At 42.7% G+C, this 13,212-nt stretch overlaps 2 protein-coding genes across 2 annotated transcripts in view; both read left to right on the top strand.

Annotated features, from left to right (window-relative positions):
- Positions 1 to 13,212, top strand: part of LOC310940611 (extracellular serine/threonine protein kinase FAM20C-like) — a gene marked incomplete at its 3' end in the record, with an annotated part of 42,357 nt that overhangs the window by 3,265 nt on the left and 25,880 nt on the right. Inside the window, exons 4-8 of the mRNA XM_083905600.1 lie at positions 2,271 to 2,349; positions 2,718 to 2,810; positions 2,949 to 3,064; positions 4,610 to 4,790; positions 4,874 to 4,983. Of these exons, the coding sequence (XP_083761726.1) occupies positions 2,271 to 2,349; positions 2,718 to 2,810; positions 2,949 to 3,064; positions 4,610 to 4,790; positions 4,874 to 4,983 (579 nt within the window). The remainder of the gene's footprint in view (positions 1 to 2,270; positions 2,350 to 2,717; positions 2,811 to 2,948; positions 3,065 to 4,609; positions 4,791 to 4,873; positions 4,984 to 13,212) is intronic.
- dnhd1 (dynein heavy chain domain 1) overlaps positions 7,574 to 13,212 on the top strand; it is a gene marked incomplete at both ends in the record, with an annotated part of 29,045 nt that continues 23,406 nt past the window's right edge. The window contains 9 exon segments of the mRNA XM_083906247.1: positions 7,574 to 7,881; positions 9,227 to 9,406; positions 9,474 to 9,677; positions 9,773 to 9,883; positions 10,566 to 10,722; positions 10,793 to 11,050; positions 11,145 to 11,285; positions 11,364 to 11,475; positions 12,512 to 12,720. Coding sequence (XP_083762373.1) covers positions 7,574 to 7,881; positions 9,227 to 9,406; positions 9,474 to 9,677; positions 9,773 to 9,883; positions 10,566 to 10,722; positions 10,793 to 11,050; positions 11,145 to 11,285; positions 11,364 to 11,475; positions 12,512 to 12,720 — 1,680 coding nt within the window.

Genomic DNA, 13,212 nt, shown 5'->3' with positions numbered 1-13,212 from the left:
CTTCGATCAACCTTGAAAACCTTGTAATTTGAAGACACAATGCCTCGCATTCAGTCTGCGTTCACAATCCTCACGTCCCGATCACTATGACAACAGATAGTTAAAATGGAAATAATCATAACAGACAAGTGATGGAAAAAATTGGGCATTTGCTACACGATGTTGACCCTGTAAGTGCGGTTCATTATGTGAATAAACATGAGCGTCATCTCTCACAACAGGTCAGGCATAGCGTTTTTTATTTATTATTTCTTTCATGGACAAAAATAGAAAAAAATAAAGAATGCACTTTACGCTTCGTGTTGCTGTGGCACAGTGTTGTTGTTGTTTAGCCCTGGTGTGGAAAGTAATTTAGAAAACCTGAGTGAAAGCACGGAGAATTTGATTGAGCTTGAAAGGTCAAGTAAACCACTATGGTCCATAAGAATGCTACTACAACAATAGATACTGTAGGGACAGCGCCAACCATGTGGTTGTGTTGTCAAGGTGCTTTTTCATGGTGAAAAGCTTCCAGTCTTGCAACATTTTCCTCAAGATTGTGAAGAGTTTCTATGGGAATTTGTGCTTCATTCATTCCGTAGAGCATGTACGAGGTCAGGCACGGATGTTGGACGAGAAGATCTCGGTTCCAGTTCATCCCAAATGTGCTCGATGGGGTCGAAGCACAGCGTTGTCCAAAATGTCTTGGTATGAAGAAGCGTTTCGATATATTTTATATATATATACATATATATATATATGTATATATATATATATATATCTCGAATCTAGCATTACTTGTCAAGACTGTATCTGGGAAAATTGGAGCTGCTCAGTGAAGGAACAGCAGCAGCCGTAACTTGCACATGCATGTATAGTCATCATACAGTTGTCTGGGAGCACTTTCTATTGTGTTTAATAGTGAGAAGCCAAAACCCTAGGTTGGGAACCATGGCTATAAATAGGATATACATGGACATAACACACAGGATAAAGGTTTCTAACTTTGATAATTGTGCCACCCAAAAAATTAACAGAAGAGAAAAACACGGAGCGACACTGAATTCAAAATTTCAGCACCAACAGGTTTTGCCCATATAGTGTATTCTTTGGTAAAGTTAGGTGATATACTGCATATCAGTCTTTTAATCTAGCATTACATGTCAAGACTGTATCCGGGAAACTTGGAGCTTCACAGTGAAGGAACAGCAGCAGCCGTAACTTGCACATGCAGGTATAGTCATCATACAGTTGTCTGGGAGCACTTTCTATTGTGTTTAATAGTGAGAAGCCAAAACCCTAGGTTGGGAACCATGGCTATAGATAGGATATACATGGATATAACACCCAGGATAAAGGTTTCTCACTTTGATAAGAGAAAAACACGGAGCGACACTGAATTTAAAACTTCGACGCCAACAGGTGTGGCCAAATACTTTTGTCCATATCGTGTATTCTTTGGTAAAGTTAGGTGATATACTGCATATCAGTCTTTTAATCTAGCATTACTTGTCAAGACTGTATCTGGGAAACTTGGAGCTGCTCAGTGAAGGAACAGCAGCAGCCGTAACTTGCACACGCAGAGCACTTTCTATTGTGTTTAATAGTGAGAAGCCAAAACCCCAGGTTTGGAACCATGGCTATAGATGGGATATACATGGATATAACACACAGGATAAAGGTTTCTCACTTTGATAAGTGTGCCACCAAAATAAATAGCAGAAGAGCAAAACAACAACTTCAACGCCAACAGGTGTGGCCAAATACTTTTGTCCATACAGTGTATTCATTGGTAAGTTAGGTTTTTTACTGCATATCACCATTACTTGTCAAGACTGTATCCGGGAAACTTGGAGCCGCGCGGTGAAGGAACAGCAGCAGCCGTAAATGGCTAATCATACAGTTATCTGGGCGCATGTTCGTTTAATAGTGAGAAGCCTAAATCATGTAAACACTCCCGTGTGCTCTCATGGCTATAAATAGGACATAAATGGATGTAACACACAGGATAAAGGTTTCTCACTTTGATAAGTGTGCCACCAAACCAAAAAAAGAAATAGCAGAATAGAAAAACAGAGGAGCGACACTGAAGTGTTTGAAACGTGTTATCTAACGTCTAACACGATGACGCATGTTCTCCTCACAGTATGCTCGGTGTGTGTTAGGTTGCGATGCCCCGTTAATTGTCAGCTGGGTTCGGTCCCACCATGGTATGTGCACACACACACACACACACACACACACACACATGCTGTGTTGCTATGGTGACGTTCTCCGTTATTATCTTCCAGTGCAGAAGTCCGGGGGGACGCAATTGAAGCTGGTGATGTCATTTCCCAACTACGGACGAGCCATGTTCAAGCCCATGAAGTGAGTCGGGGGCTAATGTGCGTTAAAAGAGACGTTAAACTTTGGATGAGGCAAAGAAAAATACTTTTTTTTTATTATTATTTATTTATTTTAAAGCCTCAGGGCTACAGAGAAACGCTTCTTTCTTTTTCTTTTTTTTCTCCGAGCGAATATCAAAAAGGAAAAGCGTTCAATAACGAATGAAGTGGAAACGTTTGAAAGAGTCGTCACACGCTGTTGTGAAAGGACGGGATTAAAAAAGGGGGCGTTTAGTCGATCTGAGTGAATAAAAGATGCTTTATTTGACGTTAAAACGGTGAAGTTAATGCACGCGTTGAATGATGCACTTAAGTGTGACCTCTCGCCCCCCCCCCCCCCCCCCCCTGCAGACAGGAGCGAGATGATGAAACCAACCACAACCTCTACTACTTTTCAGACTTTGAGAGACACAATGCCGAAATTGCGGCGTTTCACCTCGACAGGTTGAGTATGTTTTTTTTTATCCCAGAAGCATCAACGCGTGAAACAGACGGTGAAATGACAGCGTGAGCAATGTTATGTTACTCTTTCCCTGTACGTTTGTGTCCTCGCCTCCGTACTTTGTGTGTCTGTCCCTGCAGGATTTTGGGCTACAGGAGAGTGCCCCCAGTGGTTGGGAGGCTGGTGGACGTGATAAAGGAGATTAAAGACATCACCACTGACCACAAGCTAGCGCGCACATTTTTCACCTCCCCTGGTAAACGCACCAGCGTATATGTTCTGAAAGCCCTATGTTCCGAAAGACCTATGTTCCGAAAGACCTATGTTCTGAAAGACCTATGTTCCGTAATCCCTATGTTCCGAAAGTGCTATGTTCCGAAAGCCCTATGTTCCGAAAGACCCATGTTCTGAAATTCCTATGTTCCGTAATCCCTATGTTCCGAAATCCCTATGTTCTGAAAGACATATGTTCCGAAATCCCTATGTTCCGAAATCCCTATGTTACGAAAACTCTATGTTACGAAATCGCTATGTTCCGAAAGCGCTATGTTCCGTAATCCCTATGTTCCGAAATCCCTATGTTCTGAAAGACCTATGTTCCGAAATCCCTATGTTCCGAAATCCCTATGTTCCGAAATCCCTATGTTACGAAAACTCTATGTTACGAAATCGCTATGTTCCGAAAGCGCTATGTTCTGAAAGACCTATGTTCCGTAATCCCTATGTTCCGAAAGCCCTATGTTCCGAAAGCGCTATGTTCCGAAAGCGCCATGTTCCGAAAGACTTATGTTCTGTAATCCCTATGTTCCGAAAGCCCTACGTTCCGAAAGCCCTATGTTCCGAAAGCGATATGTTCAGAAAGCGCTATGTTTCGAGAGCGCTATGTTCCGAAATCCTTATGTTCTGAAATATCTATGTTCCGAAAGCTCTATGTTCCGAAAGCGATATGTTCCGAAATCCCTATGTTCTGAAATATCTATGTTCCGAAAGCTCTATGTTCCGAAAGCGCTATGTTCCCAAATCCCTATGTTCCGAAAGCGCTATGTTCCGAAATCCCTATGTTCCGAAATCCCTATGTTCCGAAAGCGCTATGTTCCGAAACCACAATGTTTTAAAAGGCCTATGTTCCGAAAAAGCTATGTTCCGAAAGCCCTATGTTCCGAAAGCCCTATGTTCCGAAATCCCTATGTTCCGAAAGTGCTATGTTCCGAAAGCCCTATGTTCCGAAATCCCTATATTCCGAAAGCGCTATATTTTGAAAACCCTATGTTCCAAAAGCCCTATGTTCCGAAAGCGCTATGTTTTGAAATCTCTATGTTCCGTAATCCCTATGTTCCGAAAACGCTATGTTCCAAAATCCCTATGTTCCAAAATCCCTGTTCCAAAATCCCTATGTTCCGACGGCGCTATGTTCCGAAATCCCTCTGTTCCAAAAACGCTATGTTCCGAAATCTCTATGTTCCCAAATCCCTATGTTCCCAAATCCCTATGTTCCGAAAACTCTATGTTCCCAAATCCCTATGTTCTGAAATCCCTTTGTTCTGAAATCTCTATGTTCCGAAAGCCCTATGTTCTGAGAGTGCTATGTTCCGTTAGCGCTATGTTCCGAAATCCCTATGTTCTGAGAGTGCTATGTTCCGTTAGCGCTATGTTCCGAAATACCTATGTTCCGAAAGCCGTATGTCCGAAAGCACACACCACTCCATTTCACCCCTGCTTCACATTGATCACACATTGATTGTTGCCCTTCTAATCTCTCTGTTCTCCATTTTCACCTTTGTGCTCCACCAACTCCCCCTAGTGGGGAACGCATGTTTCTACGGCCTGTGCTCCTACTACTGCTCCACAGAGCACGCCGTGTGCGGCCGCCCCAGGATCCTGGAGGCCTCGTTGGCCGCCATGCTTCCAGATCTGTCCCTGGCTACGCGGCGGAGCTGGAGGTCGCCGTGGAGACGCTCGTACAGCCGCAGCAAGCTCGCGAAGTTAGTCCGTGGAAACAATGCAGGCGTGTGTTCTTGTTGGATAAGGTTCAGTTATTGAGTCAATAAACCTGCATGTGTTCCAGGTGGGAAACAGACGCAGATTACTGTGAGAGTGTGAAACAGACGCCGCCGTACAACAAAGGCACGAGGCTGCTGGACTTCATGGACATGGTTATACTGGACTATTTGATGAGTATGTTTAAACTGTACATACTGCACTATATATATGTGTGTGTATATGCAAAAAGTATATCGGAATGACTTGAAATTTACCAACTTAATAGTCGGCATCGCCCTAAACAAGGATCAGTTGAAAATATTTGCAAACCTCTTAAGGAATAATTTTAACAATTTTTTGAAATTCAGGAAATGATATATTTGCCCTGATGCACTTTGACAATGAGCTGAGTTTAGTCTCAAAACAAAAAGTATCTCGGAATGACTTGAAATTTACCATCATAATAGTCGACATTGCCCTGAACAAGGATCCGTTGAAAATATTTGCAAACCTCTTAAGGAATAATTTTAATGAATTTTTGAAATTCAGGAAATTATCCATTTGTTCTGCTGCACTTTGACAGTGAACTGACTTTCTTCAAAAAAAACAAAAAGTATCTCGGAATTACTTGAAATTTACCATCATAATAGTCGGCATCGCCCTGAACAAGGATCTGTTGAAAATATTTGCATAACTCTTAAGGAATAATTTTAATGAATTTTTGAAATTCAGGAAATTATCCATTTGCCCTGATGCACTTTGACAGTGAGTTGACTTTCTTCTCAAAAACAAAAAGTATCTCGGAATGACTTGAAATTTGCCATCATCATAGTCGGCATTACCCTGAACAAGGATCTGTTGAAAATATTTGCATAACTCTTAAGGAATAATTTTAATGAATTTTTGAAATTCACGAAATTATCCATTTGCCCTGATGCACTTTGACAGAAGTGACTTTAGTCTCAAAAACCAAAAGTATATCGGAATGACTTGAAATTTACCATCATAATAGTCGGCATCACCCCAAATAAGGATCCGTTGAAAATTTTCGTAAACCTCTTAAGGAAAAATTTAAATGAATTTTTGAAATTCAGGAAATGATCCATTTGCCCTGATGCACTTTGACAATGAGCTGACTTTCTTCAAAAAAAACAAAAAGTATCTCGGAATGACTTGAAATTGTGCACAGTAATAGTTGGCATCACCCTGAACAAGGATCCGTTGAAAATATTTGCAAACCTCTTAAGGAATAATTTTAATGAATTTTTGAAATTCAGGAAATTATCCATTTGCCCTGACGCACTTTGACAGTGAGTTGACTTTCTTCTCAAAAACAAAAAGTATCTCGGAATGACTTGAAATTTGCCATCATCATAGTCGGCATCACCTTGAGCAAGGATCTGTTGAAAATATTTGCAAACCTCTTAAGGAATAATTTTAATGAATTTTTGAAATTCAGGAAATGAGCCATTTTCCAGCTGCCAGTTTTTTACTGTTTTTTTTACAGGGAAATTTCTAACAGTGTATATACATATACATATACATGTCTGTATATATAGAGTATAGTCTGATATTGTTAAATCAATTCATTTTTATTTAATGAGAAAAAATGATTGTAATTATTTTATATTATTATATATAATATTTTTATTGTATAATTATTATATGATATGTATATATATATGCATATATATGTATATATATTTATATAGTATCTGTTCATAAATGACTCTGTTATATTATTTGATTGCAGACAGGATGATATGTTTACTTTACTAACGCCACTTTATGAAGGAACACGGTTAAATACACAGGAAGTGAGTGGATTTATAAGAGGTTATGATTTAGTGGGACAAAGTCACTGTTTTATAATTAAATCACAACAACAATAACAACAACAAAAAACTATAGTAGACCGCGGACAGTGTTTGACCTTCACCGCGGACGCGGACTGGATTTCCTGTGCGTTGCCATGACAACGCGCCGTCGCCGTGGCTGCGCCGACAACTTCACAACCAGGTGAGAAAGTTTTTGTTTTTCAGTTTTTTCTTCGGGCGTTCGTCGATGTAAAAAGAAAACAACTTTATTGAACTTTACTGAATCACACAAACTGTTTCCTGTTTGCGATGCGGGATTAACAAACAGCGTCACGTTTTAACGACTTTGGAGTGAACAGAGACTGAGATTACAGCGGGATTACACTGTCGGAATGAGAATAAATCGCTCTCGTGTGTCATAATAATACAGTATATTTACATGGACACTGACGTCATGTTAAAGCGCTGCGTTTCCTAATGAGTTCATTAATAACGTTTATAACGTGAGTTTATTTATAGTCTCAGCTGCGACAAGTGCGTTAAAATAGAATTAATAAAAAAAAAAAAAAAAAATCATTATTATGTACCTGATATATATGAATAACATCAATAATAATGTTTTTCTTAATGCTGATATTTAATGTTGTTTATTTGTTATATGTGATTTTCTGACTTAAATCCAGGAATGTACTTTTTATTTCATTATTATTATTTAAAAGTGATAACACAGAAACCATGCATGCATACGGTACGTGTAAAATAAAACATAATCCGGGCACAAATCAGCCAAACGGACGCTAATATTTGACCTTTTTTTTAAATTTAGACAGAGATTCAGATGTGCTAAGCCCAGATACTGTCCCATATATTTAGTAAAATAGTCTATTTTTCTATGTTTACAAGGGCAGTAAATTAAAATCTCTTTGTTTTCCTCACAGTAAAACCTTGATGTTGGTCCATGAGCAGCGATGTTTGGTTCCCATGGAGTTTTTAATCCATCTGGACTCAAGGTCAACAAAAAGGCCCCTGAAGAGACTTTACTGCCGCCTCTGTCACCCTCAGCCTGCGCGGTCAAACTCAAACCCGTCCTCCACCACCACCACCATCATCACGTCTCCTCCGACAGATCATCAGCGGTCGTTGGACTTCCTCGTCTCGTTTCAGACGTTGGACCCCGGAGAGCCGCCAACAAATGGACAGAGGGTCATCGACGAAAGGCTTCACCTCCGGGGACTGAAATAGCCTTTAGGAGCCCTGCTGAGGTGACGGCACAAAGGTAAGATGAAATAAACTTTATTGATCCAACGCACGGCAGGGAAATCCACTTGCTGGCTCGGCAAAATGTTGGAAAAGGGCAGACAAAGAGTAAGTGACCGTACAGGGTAGGAATACAAATAAGCAGCATGAGCGTGACTATGTATCTGCATATGCAAAAGTCACAAAATATAAAATGTTTCTTCTATTTTTGTTCATAAGCAAACCTTGAAATGTGACATATTTCCAAATTTCACAAATTCAATCTGATTTTTTAGTAAAATTTACTTTTTGCTCAGATGTTTATATATAAATTCACATCATCAGATTCCCCTGATAATAACTGCTCTCTGTGCCCTATAGATGCCCTAAATTAGCTTTTTTTCCCCATATTTTTCATACATGATGATGAGGTATAATAGCAAAAAGGGAACTTGGATTTTGGCCAAACAGTTGCCAGTTCGAGTCCCGCTGAGATACCCCCCGAGCAAAATGCCCAATCGCAAAAATTCACAATGGCCGACTTCTTGTTGAGTTGACGCCATGGTTACGGTCGACTTTTTTGTTCGTCTTGGTCTATAACATATTCCCGCCAAGTTTCGGGAAATTCGGTGGCACTCAATGCGTGCCGATTTTATAGAGCACTTCCTGTTTCCTGTTTTGTGGCGAACGGTAGAAATTCGCCAAATTGGAGAGGGTTGTCATGGCCACGCTGTTTTGAATCCGATAACGTTTCACCTTTGATGTACCTAATACAAATTGTTGTGAGTTTTATGTCTGTACGACAAACTCGCTCGGACGAGTTCGCTCATTTAAGTAGGGTTGCAAATTGCCAAAATTGACACCAAAATAAAAAAAAAAATTTGACAACTTCCCAGTTAGTTGACGCCATGGTTACGGTCGACTTTTTTGTTCGTCTTGGTCTATAACATCTTCCCACCAAGTTTCGGAAAAATTGGTGAAACTCAATTTTGCCTCTGTTTTCACCTTACCGGGAGCTATAGAGCCCTTGAGCAAGTTTCCGGGAATTATGCCAATATCGTGTTTTCGCCAGTCATGACCTCCATGCAAAGTTTCAAGAGTTTTTATGCACGTTATCCCCCTCAAAATAGACCACAAAACCACAATATTGCAATAATCTGAAGGGAAACTATTCATCTGAATTATGGTATGTTCCTGGCTTGGCTATGTTTCTGTATAATTTAGACAAAAATGTCTGCTGCAGACATTTGTCGTCTGATGTTGACTAAAAGAGAGAAATAGTCGCTTGTTGTTGCAGTGATTTATTTCCCCACATGCACGATTTGACTCCCGCGGGCCGTCGTCTTTGTTGTCGACGACGTCTTTGTTCTTCTTTCCGCTCTCAGAGAGCAGAAAGATGACTTCATAAAATCCACAACAAGTGAGGATCAACAGATAAACAGAGGGAGAGCAGCAAAGCTGAGTAAATCCACTCTCACTGGCGCCGACGTCCTTCAACTCTTTGCCCAGAGACGACACAAGGCCGAGTTTTATTTACTCAAAGAAGTGGACGGGGACCGTCGCAGGTACCATTCTGCATGTGAATCCATTCACAGTGCATGTATTGCACATTGATATATGCTCTGGTTTTAGACCCTATCACCTACGCGTGGTAGATTCCAGTGAAGCCGGCTCCGAGCACTACATCTTCTCCCCTCGCTCTGTCCTCCACGTGACCCAGACGGGTTACGGTGGACTCGTCTCTTTGACCGAGTGGCATCGAGAAGCCGTTTTGTGGACGACGTTGCGGGAAATCCCGTTTTTCAAGGACTTCAGACGGAGGAAAGCTTTCACCCGGTGAGAACACAAACATCGGCCTCGCTGTCGACTGATTCAATGGATTTGTTTCAGAGACTCAGAGAAGTCTTTTCATTTTCATTTTTGGCCTTCAGGTGGCACCGAAGCGTTCGCGCGGCGTTGTTTCAGCGCCGCCGCGAGTCTCTGCAGGACGCGCTGCTGATCGCTGTGCCTCAGTTCAGACGTTCACTTCATGTGTTCGCAAGGTAACGTACAGCAAATGCCAGGAACCCTTTGGGAGGGTTCCATCAAGAACCCTTTTAAAACCCTTTATTCAGGAAAGGGGTTTTAAAGGGTTCTCTGGATCAAAATGGTTACTTACTGGAACCATTGGTGTTACCAAGAACCCTTGAAAATCCCTTTCTTCGGGAAAGGGGTTTTTCAGAAGCAAATGGTTCCAGGTAGAACCTCAGCCCTTGTAGAAGAACCCTTTTGGAACCCTTATTTCTTATTAAGAGTGGACTTACAGGACATCCTCTGGTCCTTTTATGGTTAAAATAAAGTCCAGACATTTTGAAGGTTAGGTGTTGAAAGGGTTAACCCTTTACCGGGCAAAGAAGAACTGTATTTGGTATCTTGGGTTAGGGTTAGGGTTAGCGTTAGACACCAAAACTACGTTAGCATGAAATTTGAGCAATCATTGGAGGCCTGAGACGCTCAGAACTTGAAGTGAAGTGCCAAAAAAGCAAAAAGTACAGCAATATCTCAAAAACCAAAGATAGAAAGTAGACAGCGGTCCCCAAGGACCGGGATTGGGAAACACTGATCTAGAAGGTTCTACAATCACGTTCCTTCTGTTTTTCCTTCTCTATTCTTATACGTATACGGGCAAGGAACCATCCACGGTGCTTCCATTCAAGGAATGAATACATTCTTTATGTTTTACAGACTCATTGAGGATCTAAAGGAGACTCACTGGCTGCCTCAGGAGGAAGCGCAGACCTACACGCTGGTGGAATTCAAGAACGCGCTGAAAACCAAGAGTCAAGAGTGTCGGCACGTTCTGGAGAAGTTGTCAAAATATCGCGCCGTCATCCTAAACTGGGTTTGTAATACAGTACACTTGCGTTTTAGGCTCTCGGTCCTCGTCTCTTCTAATGCTCTTCTATCGCCAGGTGAAGCAGATCCGCTACGAGGAACACCACGAGCTGCAGCTGCACGCGGAATACGCGGCCAAAAAGCCGAACGAGCGCCGCGAGCCCATCCACGTCCACTCGGCTCACCGGCAGGAGCTGAAGGAGCGACTCGCTCGCACCGAACGCGTCCTGCACAAGCTGGGGAGCTTCGGTTCCCTCGTGGATCGCATGATCGCGCAGGGCGTGGCCACCGTCGTCAGTCGGGACGTCCGCCGTTTTCTCGGCGAGGTTCTAAAGGTGATGCGTCACTACTTCCTGTTCATAGAACGCATTTGTTGTGAAGGTGTTTCCTTGATAGAGCGAATGAAAACCTTGACTTCTGTTTTGTTAGAGGACAGATTCACATCAGTGCGGTCTGTTCCGCACTGAGCTGTGCTTCAGTGCTGGGCGTCTGACTGTGGATCCACCAGTGGATCTGTTCAAAGAAGCACTGAGTGAAGCTCTGCTGACTGTTGCCGACTCCATTATTCAGGTAGAATGTTAAAGTTTCCGTCCCTATCTCCAAAATGGTAATAATTCTATATTAAATCTGCTCTTTTGTTTCTGGTAGGTGTGTGAACGTTGTGGATTCTTCTCGGAGATCAGCAGCAGCCTGATGAGCTGCGATTTTGCTCAAGATTTGATGGCTGACCTCAGTTGTGTTGAACTTCCCACTTTACCAGGTAAGACCACGAAGACCTGGGTTCAAGACCCGGTCAGAGCAAGGTCTTTTCTGCATGGAGTTTGCAGATGAAGGGTTCTCCGACTTCCTCCTACAGTCCAAAAGACAGCCAGATTTGGGGATTAGGTAAATTGGTCACTCTAAATTGATGTGTGAATGTGAGAGTGAATGGTTGTTTGTCTCTAATCTGGCCTTGCGATGGACTGGCGAACTGTCCAGGGTGTACCCCCCTATCGCCCTACGATAGCTGAGATAGGCACACCACCTACCGTGACCCTCCGGTGGAGGATAAAGCGGTAAATAATGGATGGGATGGATGTTCCTGATTAGGCCTACGCCACGCGGTTGATGTAGCGGTTAGCAAGAAGACCTGGGTTCAAGAACCGGTTTAAACAAGGTCCTTTCTGCATGGAGTTTGCATGTTCTTCCCGTGGAGGTTTCTCCAGGTTCTACGGGTTCCTCCCAAAGTCCAAAAGACAACCAGATTTGGGGATTAGGTAAATTGCACACTCTAAAAACGACCATATGTGTGAATGTGAGAGTGAATGGTCAATGATCTAGTCTGGCTGAGGGACTGGCGAGCTTTCTAGGGTGTACCCCGCCTATCGCCCTACGTCAGCCGAGATAGGAACACCACCTACCTAGATAGATAGTGGATGGGATGGATGTTCCTGATTAGGCCTACGCCACGTGGTTGATGTAGCGGTTAGCAAGAAGGCCTGGGTTCAAGAACCGGTTGGTTCAACAAGGTCCTTTCTGCATGGAGTTTGCATGTTCTCCCCGTGGATGTTTCTCCAGGTTCTATGGGTTCCTCCCACAGTCCAAAAGACAACCAGATTTGGGGATTAGGTAAATTGGACACTTTAAAATGACCTTGCGATGGACCGTCAGGGACCGCCCTATGTCAGCTGAGACCCCGCGACCCTGATGTGGAGGATAAAGCAGTAGAAAAATGGTTGGGATCTCAAAGTTCTGATGATAATTTGGGGTTCAACGGACGATCACTATGTTGTTTTGCATATGTTTTGATTTTCCAGGGGAGAGTAAGAGCAGCGGTGGGTCATCCTGTGGTTGCTGCTGGCAGACGCTCAGACACCCGTCAGCTCAGCGGCGAACGGCGCTAACGACGCAGGGCAACGCACTGCACGGCTGCTACTCTCCACTCTCCAAGACACAGCTGGAGTGGCAGATCCGCAGCACTGACCCTTCAGAGCACGTCGAGAGAGCGCAGGTCAACATCATGGAGGTAAAAAAACTCTGTTTCAAATCAAATTATGGCTGCGTAATCAGTAAAAATGTGATATTTAGGCTCCGTCCCAATATCTCCCTCTTGGTTTGTTGAGTGCCCTCAACCCGTAAATTCCCCTCGTTGAGGGAAGTGGTATTGGGACTCCATGCAAATTAGCGTAGTGAACGTAACGAACGTGCTAACCTACTTGTCACAGGTTGACAATTCTACCGGTGGAGCGTGCTACTATTTTCAATTCAGGAAAAATGCCGACGGAGCAGCTGTTTTTTTTTTTTTCTCCGTCAATGCCGTTAAACGCGGGTAGCTGCTCGCTAGCTAGTTAGCTAGCTGCTTTCACAAATCGTCACTTATTTTCTGACATTAGTGCTCAAAGCTCAACGGTCCTTTGGACGTGTATCAAACCAACGTATTCCAACACAATTCGACATCGTAATATTGTGCTTATTTGCGAAAAATATATCGCAACGAAAATATTCCTCGGGCAGATGC

The sequence above is a fragment of the Microchirus variegatus genome (genome assembly GCF_963457635.1).
Source record: "Microchirus variegatus genome assembly, chromosome: 19".
Classification (NCBI taxonomy): Eukaryota; Metazoa; Chordata; class Actinopteri; order Pleuronectiformes; family Soleidae; genus Microchirus; species Microchirus variegatus.
Note: the sequence above shows the minus strand (reverse complement) of the source record. Positions and strands in the feature narration are given on the sequence as shown.